This window comes from Akebia trifoliata, chromosome 12 (assembly GCF_017979445.1).
Source record: "Akebia trifoliata isolate Shusen 1 chromosome 12, ASM1797944v1, whole genome shotgun sequence".
Classification (NCBI taxonomy): domain Eukaryota; kingdom Viridiplantae; phylum Streptophyta; class Magnoliopsida; order Ranunculales; family Lardizabalaceae; genus Akebia; species Akebia trifoliata.
Window position 1 is genome coordinate 36104932 of NC_141386.1, and position 13061 is coordinate 36117992.

A 13061-nucleotide genomic window follows, 5' to 3' on the forward strand; every position below is an offset into this window, starting at 1 on the left:
CAACTTGAGGTCACTCCAGCACAACTCATGATGAAATTGACCTTAACAAAAAGAATAATGATTTCTGACACCCCCCTCGGACACGCCCCTAACGTGACATGTGCTAGAACCATAGATTCTTTTCCTCAGGATAAACAAATGCACATATTTATGGAGATGTACATTTGTGTATCTTGAGGGAAAAATTTATGGTTCTAATGCATGCCACGTCAAGGGGCGTGTGTTAGAGGGGGATTAGAAATCGCGACTCTTAACAAAAACCTTCCACAATCTGCTTCTGCTTAAAATGTCAATTAAATCTAGTTGAAAAGATTCAATTGGAACCGACTCAAGTGTGACATTGTAGAAATTTATCAATTTTTTTAATTAATTCAGTAGAAAATAGTTCGAATGAAGTTTTATTTGATTTTTATTTTTTATTTTTTATTTTTTATTGTCAGATTTCCTAACAGCTTCTATGGGGTAGGAGTTAAGGTTTTCACAGTCATCTTAAAATACTATACAAGTTTTAAGATGTTGATCCTTATCATGAAATCCTCGTTGAATGCAAAGAAAAATGAGAAAGAGAGGCGAAGGCCAGAGGAGAAGAAGAAGAACAATAACGAGGAGGGAGAGGACAAATAACAAGTGGGTGCAAAGGGAATTTCAAATTTTAGGTGCACCAAGTCTTAGGATAGGTATAAGTAGAGAGCACCTTTTATAAATGTGATGATGCATATTTATCTGAGAGAGATTTACCGGGCAGACCTATCTGTTGCTATTTTATTACAAAAACTCCTTTACTTTATCAAGTTTGTTACCTAGACATATGGACAATCAAATTAGCAAATCCAACAACATAGACTTCTAGATTGCATGGAAAAACTCGGATTCGGCATAAAATAATTAGATTTTTGAATTGAGGTTATAAGTTAGTGAGCTACATTGCATTACTAACACTAGTTAGGACTTAAGGCTGGGCCAGAGATACGTAGTTGGGTAAACAGCACCTGTTGAAATTTAAAATTACAGAGTATACCAGAATATGAGATTTCACACTGAAGGACAAAGGGAATCATGTTGAAACAAATTATTCCCCACAAAAGCATAAGAATGTTACAGTACAAAGCACAATTATTATCCAAAAAAGAGTTTGAGAGTTCCACAACGTACTGCTTTCAACTATTCATAATCAACCATGCTGTTCTGTCATGTCAAAACCTTTCTTTTCTTTCCCATTTTCAAGTCATGAAATGGAACACTAGACGTGAAACCTTTCTTTTTTTCCTTCGAAAAACCTACCAACCAATTCATTAAGGTGATACAAGGCCAACTAAGATCCCCCAACCCCTACCCACTATGCCTTGCGAAAACTCTACGCTGAACTATCAAGATGTTTCCAAAAGGCGGAGTACTGTGATTTCTTGCTGCTTGAAATATCGTCGGTCTTCTTCGTCCACAAGAACAAGGTTCAAATAATATTTAACACTGAATTTGTTGTTAATGTTGCGATATGTTGGAGTCAGTTCGTAAGGGCTCAGAAACAGTCTGATTGGAATAGATTCCCCTGCAAATGCACAAATAGACGCACAAATGAACAATTTTCTTGTTGGAAAATTAATGCCATAAATCGGATGTGCGTTTGATGATGTATCCTGATTTCAAATGGACTACATGGGTCTTTGCCTGCATGAGCATGCGTAGGTCAACCCACCATCTGTGGGTCCTTTCCCCCCCTAGGACCAGGGCCAGAAATTGACTCCATCAGATAAACCTAAAAATCTGATCTCATCAATTTTTTTGCTCTAGTGAAAAATGTGGGGGTTACGAATTACGACAATCCCATGCATATATACGTTTTCAGCCTATTAAGATTTCCTATGGACCCATCAAATGAGTGGGGTACATCAAATAGAATACAAGCCCTTAGTAAATCATTAGGACTCGACAAATAATAGATCTATATCATATAAAGCAGTGAAAAATGAAATCTATGCCTTTCAAAATAGTTATTTGAGGCACCAAAGATATTCAGATGGATATACCTCTGACTGGAGCACCATCCATCAACTCAAACTTCGCAAGGGTCTCCGTCTCTACATATGTATTAGGTCCTGACCCTGTTGATTCTCGACGTCTAATCTCAAGCTCCATATTCTTGATCTTAATTCTTACAAGAAGAAAATATATTTTGCCTATGATCACATCCTTCAGATGGTACCTGGGGATTTTAAACTTCAATTAACAAAGACGGCAATCTTCGCTTTGAACTAAACCCCCATAATTCTAGTAATCATTAAATGTGCATTCTACCACTTCAGAATGAGATATATTGTGACTTACTTGCTTTTATTGTATTCAAACTCGATATGTAGGCAGTCTTCGATTCCAACTTCCATCTACACAATGTATCAATATCAGGACAGAGAATTGACAAGCTTAAGTAATAAACAGATTCTTGTGCATGACTGCACAGAAACTAAAACAAAAGAACATATAATAAACTCAGATATTATGCATTCTGGTATGCCACAAGAACTAAAACGAAATGTTTCAGTCAGTTCAATGAAGCTGCCAAATTGTTAGTAACCAAGGGCTTGGTCATTGAAGTAGCCAACTGAGATACCAGTGAACATGACAAAACTGGTTCAATACATTGACTCATGAGCATATGATAATAAGAAAAGAATTTAATGCAAATCAGACGGGTTATAGCAAACTTTGTTTAGCACAACTTTTTCACTTGCTAGAAGCTATAAACATTGCGAACATCATTAATGCTATAAAAGCTCCACTGACCTTAATGCTGTTGTTGACTGGTGGAAGCGGTGTGTAGTTGCGAACCTGATGCAGAAATAAGACATCAATGCAAGAAAAGAACTTAAAAAGAGCAATCTCCTACATACATAAGATCATAGAGGAAGTCTTAGGGTCACGCAACTTAGTGGACAAAGAAAGCAAGAAGCAGAGGAGGTATTGGAGCAGAAGCTCCAACAATAAGCTATTTATGATAAATGATCAGACTCATCTAAGAAGCAGAAATCATTGCATTTTTTGAAAGCAGATCTTTATGTAGAACATCCATGAAATTATAAGTCATGGTCTCCAGCCTTCTAGTTCCACCATAACGCATAGGTTTATCAGCTTCTCTTACTGCCATGGATAATTGATTGGTGAACTAATGGTCAAACATCCTCAAAGGTAGCTGATCTCCTTTAAAATCATATAGCACTATTATTCCTCCCCTACTTCATTTCATATCCATGCTTTTGTATGTGTGCCTATGCTTAACAAGCTAAACAGAAAAAGAAAGATATATTTCTGCCTCCAAGAGTAGTCCTCTATCTTCTCAATATCAGACAAAAAATGAATTCAAAATATGGCACATGAACACAACTCAAACAGGGAACAACATTTAAGTCAATCCTCAACCCCACATCCAGTAGGTTAATATATGAAGCATCGGAAACATGAACAGCCCTGAATATTGAATGATATAAAGGGAGTATGTAAGCATCTATAATGTTTCATACCAAAAGTACAGAAAATAGGGAGAATATAGAGTTCAAAAAATGCATGGAAAAATGAAAAGAAGCATCATTATATGTAGAACCATGTATTACTCGTACGGTATCAACTTTTGCACCTTACAACACAATATGGTAGATGGAATGCATGCATCTGTTCTTGATCTCTTCTCCATTCATTGATTTCCCACAAGGCATAACAAAAATTCCAGGCCAAATGAGGGGCTAGCAAATATTGACGAATGTAGTGCAGTCATTGCCACAACCCCAGTAATTCAATGAAACCTCAAGCGTAAAGTTATTAGAAAAAGAACAGACAGATTACCACAAAATCTTGGTATTCCACAATGTTGCTGACATAGTTACGACTTATTGTCACTTTCAGAATATACCTGCAAGGTTGCAAGAAAAAGTCACTGGAGTTAACAACTAATTATATCACACACATAAAAATTCCACTGACTAGGAGAGCATAATTAATGTCTAAAACTCATGGAATTATGGATGATCGTTTTAAAATTAGAAAATAAAGTAAGTTAAAAAGAAATAATAACATTACATATGATGTACGGAGAAAATAATGCACCTCAAAACTTGCCAAGAAACAAAGATAAAAACATCCACAAGGCAAGCAAAGCCTAAGCCCATGCTTGACCATGTGAATATAAAGCTTGACCAGCTAATTGAGTGGAGCAATAAGTTCAATCCAGCAAATAAGCCTCGCTCTAGTGTGATGAAAATGGGATTTAAGAGTAAATTAAGTCTACTATTTTCAATCATTTTTATTTCTAACATAATTTGAATAAAGGAGGTTTGGATAATAATGTGTCATAGAGAATTTTCTGTTGATGATACCCTCCAAATCTTCTGTTTTTTTTCTTTAAAGGTTAAAAAATAAAAAAGCAAAATAATTACAGAAAGTCCCTAAAAATATCAAACATGGATATGCACTATTCAAATGGTCACCTCTTGTGATACCATGAACAGTCTCTTGATAAACCTATTGGTGGACTAAAAGCATACAGTCTGATTGAACTGAATCTATACGAAAATCAAGTACATTACAACCAAGAAAAAAACTTTCAATAAGATTTCACATCAAAAGCTGATGATTATTTCAATTGCCTTAAGATGTATGGATACAAGTTCCAAAGGAATGGCTAGTACAAAAGAACAAGAAAACATATTTTACCAGCAAGATTTATAGATTAATTAGTAGCCTACCTAAGCCTTACGTTCACTCCATTGTATGACTCAAATGGCATTTCAACACTAGAAAATTCAAATGGATATGTTTTCCTTTCGTATATTTCTCCAGGCACATCCAGTTCTCGCACTGCACAAGAATTATAAAAATTAGATCCATCATAAAACCAGATACTTTCTAATAACTAGTTGAATGGAAAAATAGTGGTCATCGACACTGATGGAAATAGCATTTCATATTGAGAACGGCAATCAATACAAGAAGAGATGTTTAGCATAATAAGAATGAAGAGAACAAGAACAAAAATGAAGATGGTAAAAAATATAGAAGGGTAAAGAAGCAAGAACTTGCAGGAACCGGCTGAATCCGGTTCGCAGGAAATCACTTCCTATGGAAACTCATTTTTCTGGAGGTGGTTTCCCATGGTCACTTATCAAGAAAGGGATGGAAAACACATTTTGTTTTTCTGTTTCAAACAAAAACCTGGATCTGACTCAGATCCTAACGCCTGAATCCATATCCCACCCATATTAAATTCAACCAAACCAGATAGGTGTACTAAAAGAAGCCTAGAGGAAACTTAACTCATACAAAAATGAAATGGATTTGGATCTAGGATTGGAATCATATTCAACATTAGCTCAATCCAGTCAATACCCTCCAAACCATATCGGACTTGGTTTCCTATTGGGGTATACCTAATATCCAACCCTTGCCATATATAAGTTTGGGTCAAGTTGGATTTTGGGTTGACAAGACCTATTTATGCCATAGGGATATGTGTTGGAGAATCAATCAACCTTCCAAATTGATGAAAAGAGTTCAGAGGACAGTAATGAAAAATGACTACATTTGGATTTTAAAACTAGTTTTTTCAATTATCCAGATCCCATTTGAGAAGTCAGCTTTCCATTTCTGCCATTTTCCATTTATAACAACCAGAACCAAACATGAATTTTCCAGGAAAACATTTTGACTACCATCGATTTCCTGAGAACCAAATGCAGCAACCATTTGACTAGACGACTTGCCACAAAATTAGATGACTTGCCACAAAATTAGAGAATTTATTGATCACTCTAAGTATAGGAACCCAAGCTGAAACGCACTCACCGAGGGAGGTAAAGTCATAAAAGTTTCCTCTATCAAAGTACATCTCTGCAAAGGCAAATAATATTTTGATTAAAATTTGTAGACATTCTTGACTAATGACCGAAAGCATCCACAATAAATCGGTAGGGGGAAAAACAAGAATAACATAATTATAATGCCAAAAGAATTATAATAAAAAATAAAAATAAAAAAGACTGAAATATAGAAGTCAAGACTTGAGACAGTGCTGCGTACCAAAAATATTGCCTAGTATCCAAGTAAAACCAAAGATATGAAACCAGGTCGAAAGAAGCACACAAAGTATACCAGAAACAAGGGCCCATTCACATGCACATGAAATGAAGGTCCCATTAGTTCCCAATGGGTGTGTTTTGCACAAGATGGATAAAATATTATATGAATGCTTAAGATGTGTAAATTGCTTAATAGACGCACTGGTCAGGACTAGTACTATACTTATCCCAGTGTTCATAAAGGTAGTAGATAAACAAATTCAAAACGGCAAAATTCAAGTGAAAAAAGACAATCCTAGCCATGAAACACAGATAAAACAATAACAAAATAAAATGGCACGTGGAACAAGTGGGGATATTGACATCACGTGGAAATTTTTTTCAGGGAATAACGGAACAAACAATTTTGAATGGATGTTAGACTAAGAGAATTACAATAATCTACCCATCAAAAACAAAATAGAACAAATCAATTAAACTAGCAAAATAATAGTTGTAACCAATATGAAAACCGGCTGACAAGGAGAACATTAAAGACATGATTTAGTTTCAGGAAAGGAAATGGAAAACACTGAAGCAAATAAATAAGGTAATATCTAAAGGGTCCTCGGAGACAATTTAGTACCACATAGGTAAATATCAACCAGTTTGCTGACAGACAGTGATGAAACAACTTTATGTTTTGCACATGATCCCGTCAGCTTCCAATATATGTATCACAGAAGAAACATGAAAAATGCATGTTTGATTCAATCTTTTCCACAAAAAATAGCACAAGAAAGCCAACTATTTGCGAAAAAATGAAATGCTTCTAGTCTTCTACTAATAAGAACATAACATAACTTAAAAAATAAAGAAAGAAAGAAAATAGTGTAATAAAGTCAACTATTTGTGATGATACCAATGCTTCTAGTTTTACAATAAAATGTAAGAAAAAACTCTAAATAGTTCAGCAAACTCATTTTCCAAAAGGAAAGCAAGCTTCTCTCCAGTGTTATATTAAATATATTCAACTAATATTACATGCAAGAACAAGAAAAATAAAGTATCCTACGGTTAACAACGAGCAAAGAACTAGTATAGGAATTAGAAGCAAATAATAACACACCTATCTGACCCAAGAGCTCAATTTTTACACCATTGTGTTCAACCTTCTTCCCTTGAGTTGGTTCTATAGAAACCTGGGCAAGACATCATATTACAATTTCAGTTTAAAATATCTACAAGAACAAAAATCGCATATGCTACCATCGCATATCCAAAAATATGCTATTTGACAAATATACGATGACATATGCAATCACATACTACAATATGTGATGCATATTGTAGTATGCGATGGCACACTATCCAACGGTCATAAATTTTGTTTGCAGCATGTGCAATGGCATACTGTCCAATGGTTAGAAATCGCATATGCGAACAGCATGTGCTGGTCGCATGGACGCGTATGCTATTTAACAACATTGATGATGCATGCACTTGAAAATTGTCAATATTCATAACCATAACACGAAGTATGATACCTCCCCGACAAGGTTCTCTTGACTTTGGAAAAGATGAACCATTGCAGTTTGACCATTTTCCTTCTTTAATGAAACCTGTGGAAAACATACAAGAAAGCGCAATGGACTGAGCACTAATGTACCACATCAAGGCTTCTTCTACCTTGCCTCACAGAAGCAAAAAAAAACTTTTTTTAGTTTTTAAAACATTAATTAGCAGTATGACAGGCATGCTTCCATAAAAGAAAAATGATTACTTTGTTGCTCTCTTCATTCATATTTCACATTCACTCAATATTAACAGATAAGAAAAAGTTTCCACACACACTTTTATTATCAGTGGACTCATGAAACTACTTTTGTTTCCTTTCAAAATGATGCCAAAAATTCACAAAAAATAAAGTTGGACTTCTGTACAACATAGTTAAAGATTTGAAATAGATACCTGCTTGCGAGTTTTTCCATCAGCAAATGTAATTGAAATGTTACATGGTGGCTTGAAAGCTCCAATAATGTAATTCTAGAAAGAAAGAAAGAAAAAAAAAATCCTTAATCATTAAATGATTCCAATTCTAGAATATCAACAAGATGCAAATCTGAATACCCAAAGGAAGCATTACAGCTATGATCAATTGTCGGTGAGACCTTACCATTTTTTCACAATGAAATTGTAATTCAAGGCCTTATTTTGCAAGAAACACCTACAAACATAAAAGCAATCAATTTCTCGACCACCGTAGAGAAACTAAAATAACTAATATGCATGACTACCAAATTTATTTATTTTGATAGGAAAATGCAATTAGTAAGTCGTCGAGATGATCAACAAAAGACTACAAAGACCTCGATCATAGGCTTACACAGAAGCAATACAACTATCAAATTTATTACTAATTAGGATTTACAACATGGTCTCCATACTGTCATAAAAGATGTTTATTGAAAATTCAGTGGTGAATATTACAAGATTAAAATTGGGGGAAAACATACCTTAGACATTAAAATGCGAGATTTCTTCCGATAATCCAAACCATCATGCCTAAAACCTTAAAAAGAATGATAAAGACGTGAAAATGGAATTAATTACAGACTACATGACGTAATACTCCAACAAAGAAGACGAAATCAACATCAATTTGCATGGCATAATACGAAGAAATCTATGATAAAAAAACATAACTTTGGATCTGAACAGAAGGAAATCGGGAAAACGACATACCTTAAATACCTTAAACCTCGAGAACAAGATTCTTTAATAATCCCCAAAACCTTAACCTGGAAGCGTGAGATTGCAAAAACAGATTAACAGTGGAGATTACGAGAAATACTTAAAACAAACAAATGTTAAATCAATGGAAGGGGAAGGTGAGGACGCCCACTGCAAATTGGCCGATGCACTGCGACAGCAAAGAGTGATGTCGCAGGCTAAGGGAGTGCCACCTAGCCTCACCTCTTGATGTTTTACATAGGTGGCGCGGTTTGGAATTTCGTGGTATGTACGTTTATACAGATGGAATAAAAGGGACATTCATGTGGGCTCTGAGTTTGACCAGGCCTATTAAAACATTTACAATAACTAAGTCTGGATCCAGCCCATTGATAGGATATCAATGAGCCGGACAAGCCTTCGGGTTTGGTACGGCATGTTCAAATTTCAGTCTTGCTATTGCAGTGATACATGGCTAATAAATGCTTCAAAGGAAATGAATAGAGTACTTGGGAACTTTTTGGAAGTATATACAACTAAACAAAAATAATTTAATCAATCTTACAGATTTATTTGTGAAGACATGGACCCTATGTTACTTGATTCATGGATTCACTCAGTTTCAACTTGGGTTCGTGGTTCACCGATCAATAATGAACCCAATTGGTAAGGGTAGACAGAGTTGTTCTAAACTGACTCCCTTGCACGCTGTGGTCAACACTGCGCTGATGTGACAGTGGAAGTGATTTCAGCATTTTCCAACGTAAAATGACAAGGTTTGTTAGATTTGCTATATTATAGAAACCCAGAGTAACCCTAACCGAGAATTGGTTCAATTCAAACCAGTTCACGGTTCGATACTTTAACAACGAATTAGATAGCCCAGCTTGGACCAAAAGAACATGGATTGAGATAGTGAAAGCCATGACTTCAATAGAATTAAACACGGAACATGATTTGCTTGGCAGACCACTACTATTTTGGATATGGATTTGATGTGATGATGATGCAGACTTTATTTACATAATTGATGATAAATTTTGGATTATATTAATAACATTTTGTAATCATGGTTTAAGCTTTCCAAAATCTGACATGTTTTAGCACCTTTGCGCCCCTTATCTTACTTGGAAGACCATTGTTTAGTTGTGGTTTAGAAGACAAGTCTGATACCATTGAGTTGATATATAGGCAATAAGAGAGTTTGTGCCTTAGTTCCTCTGGAACTTAACTTTTGACATTACTCGATCATTGGTAGTAAGTAGAGAAAGATGTTATTTATAATTTTCCCTCCAAAGGTATTTGATAAAATATTGGTCAAAGGAGGTGGTTATGATCGTAGGAACACTCATTTACGGTTTTAAACAGTAGATGTTGTTAGCAGCTTTTGATATTTGTGTGTGTGCGCATGTGTGTGTGTGTGTGAGAGAGAGAGAGAGATGGAAAAAAAAGGAAAAGTGAAGCTGCTAATCAGGCGTGGTGGATTCACAGTTTCAAATCTCAGCCATCTGTTGAACCATCTCAGCTGTTCACTCTTAAACCTGTTTTAAAGTTCTGCAATTCAACTCAGACTAATGTCCATCAAGCAGGAGCAATTAGGCCAGTCAACAAAACATATTAACATAATTATTAATATATAAAAATGTAAAGTTTGCTGTGCAGAGTAAACAAGAAGTTGCATGTTGAGTAAACAATTATGTCCAAGAAGAAATTGGAATTTAAAGCAACAAAAAACCAATACCAATAATATGTTCAAACATAAATATAATACACCACCGCCATGACCACCGCATCCACATTCCAGGTCAGGTGACTGATTAAAAAAAACTGCCAACTAAGTACAACAAATGACGCTCACTGATCAGATCGGGGTGAGCACATTCATTTTGCCCAAATGAATGAAAAAGGAACCGATCATTTGCTTATTTTTCATCTGAGAAATAAATAGCTAAGAAGTATGATCCAAGGAGCTAAGATCTGCATCCGCTTCTTTCTACAGGTGCTGAAAGAGTAAGATGAAGTAAAGAAATTAGGGACATATTGCTGGCGAATTAAAAGAAGAGAGCTGCTATTGCCACACCCTAAGACCACCCCAACTGGGTGCAATTCTTTGGTGATTTACATAGGAAATGGTGTGGCATTAGTAAAAGTTGGCATGGCAATAACATCTCTCTTACAAGAATTATTATGATTACAATTTTTTTTTTTACAGCATTCCATTTTTCAAGTGACTTATTCTTCTCTGATCCAGTCTCCTTCCCCTCCATTTGCAACACTAAGCCGCTGTTGTAACTGTAAAAATTAGACAAATTAATCCATGCATGTTCTGAAACCAAAAAAGTAAATTACGAAGTAACACAAGATACCCTACGATCCTCATAATGTTGTATTGGAGCATGTCCATGAGTTAACCCACAAAAAGTTTAAATAGTATGTTATTCATTTAGAGCAAGTATAACTAGATATAACCCATCTTCGGTAACTTTACCTGCATGTGTTTCAGCTTTTCAGCAGTAAGTTCATCAATTAGATTCGTCATCCTGCAGAATGGAGAAAAAAACAAGATGAAAAATATTAAAATATAATTCATACTCGTTTGTCTATAATCCAAATTCTTAGTTCTATTTCTTCCAGAGAAATTTAAGGACGGGGGGCAACAAAATTGAGAAGACGGGAACATAATGATAAAACGAGCGACTTGATTTACATTATAATGACCTACCTGGTTTGTAATTCTAAAATCTTGAGAAGCAATAATCGCTCTCTTTCAGTGGCAGCTGTTTCAACCTGCCAAAATAATGGACACACATTTTTTGTTAATAGTAAAACATCAGCAATACCAGTCAGTCCACTATCCACACCGAGGAGCTTATAAATGGCTATGAAGCACATTTTTCAAGAAATAACAAATTTTTATCAGAAAAATCTTCAAGGAATATATTTACAAACTGTATGAAAAGAGAAAGCCTGCTTTAGAAACAAAAGGGCCCAACAGTTCTGCTCAGCTTTGAAACATCTGACAGAGAAAAACTCACTTAAAGACTCTGTCTACATTTGAAAAGGCAGTCAAAACTAGCATACAATGTTTATAAAGAATATTGAGAAAATAGTTTGTTGTTTGATCTGATATTAATATTGTATCTGCAAATATAGTCAGGACCATGGCCATATAAGAATACATGTAACTATTTTACAAGAATTCAAAAATCTTCAAACTGTATCAATTGTGAGTTTGAGAAATCAAACTGTAACAATTGTTTTATAGATCATTCTGCGAAGCATTTTTAAATAAAAGTATATCCATCTCAAATATATACTGGAATCAATAATGTAACCTTTCAATCAAACAAATATAAAAATGATTCTCATGTTCATACTTTTGAAAGTCAATGGGGGACGTATGATTTGAATTCTCTTTTTCTCAAACTAATGCATCTGAAATATTCTACTTTGATGCATTAGCTCTTATTAGAATTATAAACAATGTTACAACAAGGAGCAACAGACCCATCACCCCTTGACAGAAGGATATTCGAGTATCTATAAGCTTTCAGAAAAGCACTTGAACTGTACAAAAGACTCTTCTGCCCAAAAGATGAAAATCTTCCAAGAGGAAATAGAATTTCTCGGCAGAAGATGAATGGAAAAAAATTCAGTTGCACAATCAAGCATTGAATTCTTGTCTCTAAGCAAGATCCATCTTTAAAGGACGGTTAGTCCAAGCAGCTCATAGAGAATGTAGAAGAATAAGAAGCTATGAGGCTAATTCCCTTCCAAAAGGATATACAACGATCAAAGGTTTGAAAAAAATTACATCAGAGAACCAATTTGATTGTATGCAGGTAGATCAACGAAGCAGTCTTTCTATTTATAGGAAATCAGCTGTTTGGTATTGTTATTGCAGAAAACATGAGGCAGGAGAATATTAGCCATATTACAACACCATTGATAGCACAAACCAAAACTCTAGAATATAAACAAGATTCTTACAGTTGCATCATTATCTGAATTGAAAGGTAATGGAGGCAAATTTCCAGTTTGAAAAGCTGAAACACATTTTAGTGTGTCAATCAAACTCTCATATCATTAATTATTAGAATGAACCACGATGTAAGAGATCTTCCACTCACCATCTACTACCTCAGTTTGTTGCAAACTATTCAACAAATTCACTATGAGATCCTGGAAGTAAACCAAACAATGTATTAGAACAGCAAGAGTTTTACAACCTAACCTATTGTTCCATCTGATAAATTTTCCCGTGGCAACAAATAATACAAAAGAGGGGGG

General features: G+C 35.0%; 1 protein-coding gene across 2 annotated transcripts; it reads right to left on the reverse strand.

Moving 5' to 3' along the window:
* Positions 1-1038: 1038 nt before the first annotated feature.
* LOC147389970 (vacuolar protein sorting-associated protein 26A-like) lies at positions 1039-9024 on the reverse strand. Of its 2 annotated transcripts, XM_086418134.1 has the most exons (14): positions 8944-9024; positions 8784-8839; positions 8555-8610; positions 8215-8265; positions 8010-8084; positions 7586-7660; positions 7168-7240; positions 5827-5871; positions 4731-4842; positions 3832-3898; positions 2779-2823; positions 2323-2378; positions 2025-2200; positions 1039-1546 (listed from the first exon to the last, which is right to left on the reverse strand). In XM_086418134.1, exons 4-14 carry the CDS (start codon positions 8215-8217, stop codon positions 1368-1370), a joined length of 906 nt encoding a protein of 301 aa, XP_086274260.1. In that variant the 5' UTR covers positions 8218-8265; positions 8555-8610; positions 8784-8839; positions 8944-9024; the 3' UTR covers positions 1039-1367. The 2 variants fall into 2 exon arrangements, with proteins under 2 accessions (XP_086274260.1, XP_086274259.1); XM_086418133.1 differs by lacking the exons at positions 7168-7240; positions 7586-7660; positions 8010-8084; ... (2 more) ...; positions 8784-8839; positions 8944-9024 and adding an exon at positions 6061-7112.
* Positions 9025-13061: the final 4037 nt, after the last annotated feature.

Coding starts and splice junctions, on each gene's coding strand:
- LOC147389970 (XM_086418133.1), bottom strand. CDS start 6,298: ATGAACACTGGGATAAGTATAGTACTAGTCCTGACCAGTGCGTCTATT. Junction 2,824..3,831: donor TGGAATACCAAGATTTTGTG/GTAATCTGTCTG, acceptor TTTCTGCATCAG/GTTCGCAACTACACACCGCT. Junction 2,201..2,322: donor TTTGAATACAATAAAAGCAA/GTAAGTCACAAT, acceptor TAAAATCCCCAG/GTACCATCTGAAGGATGTGA.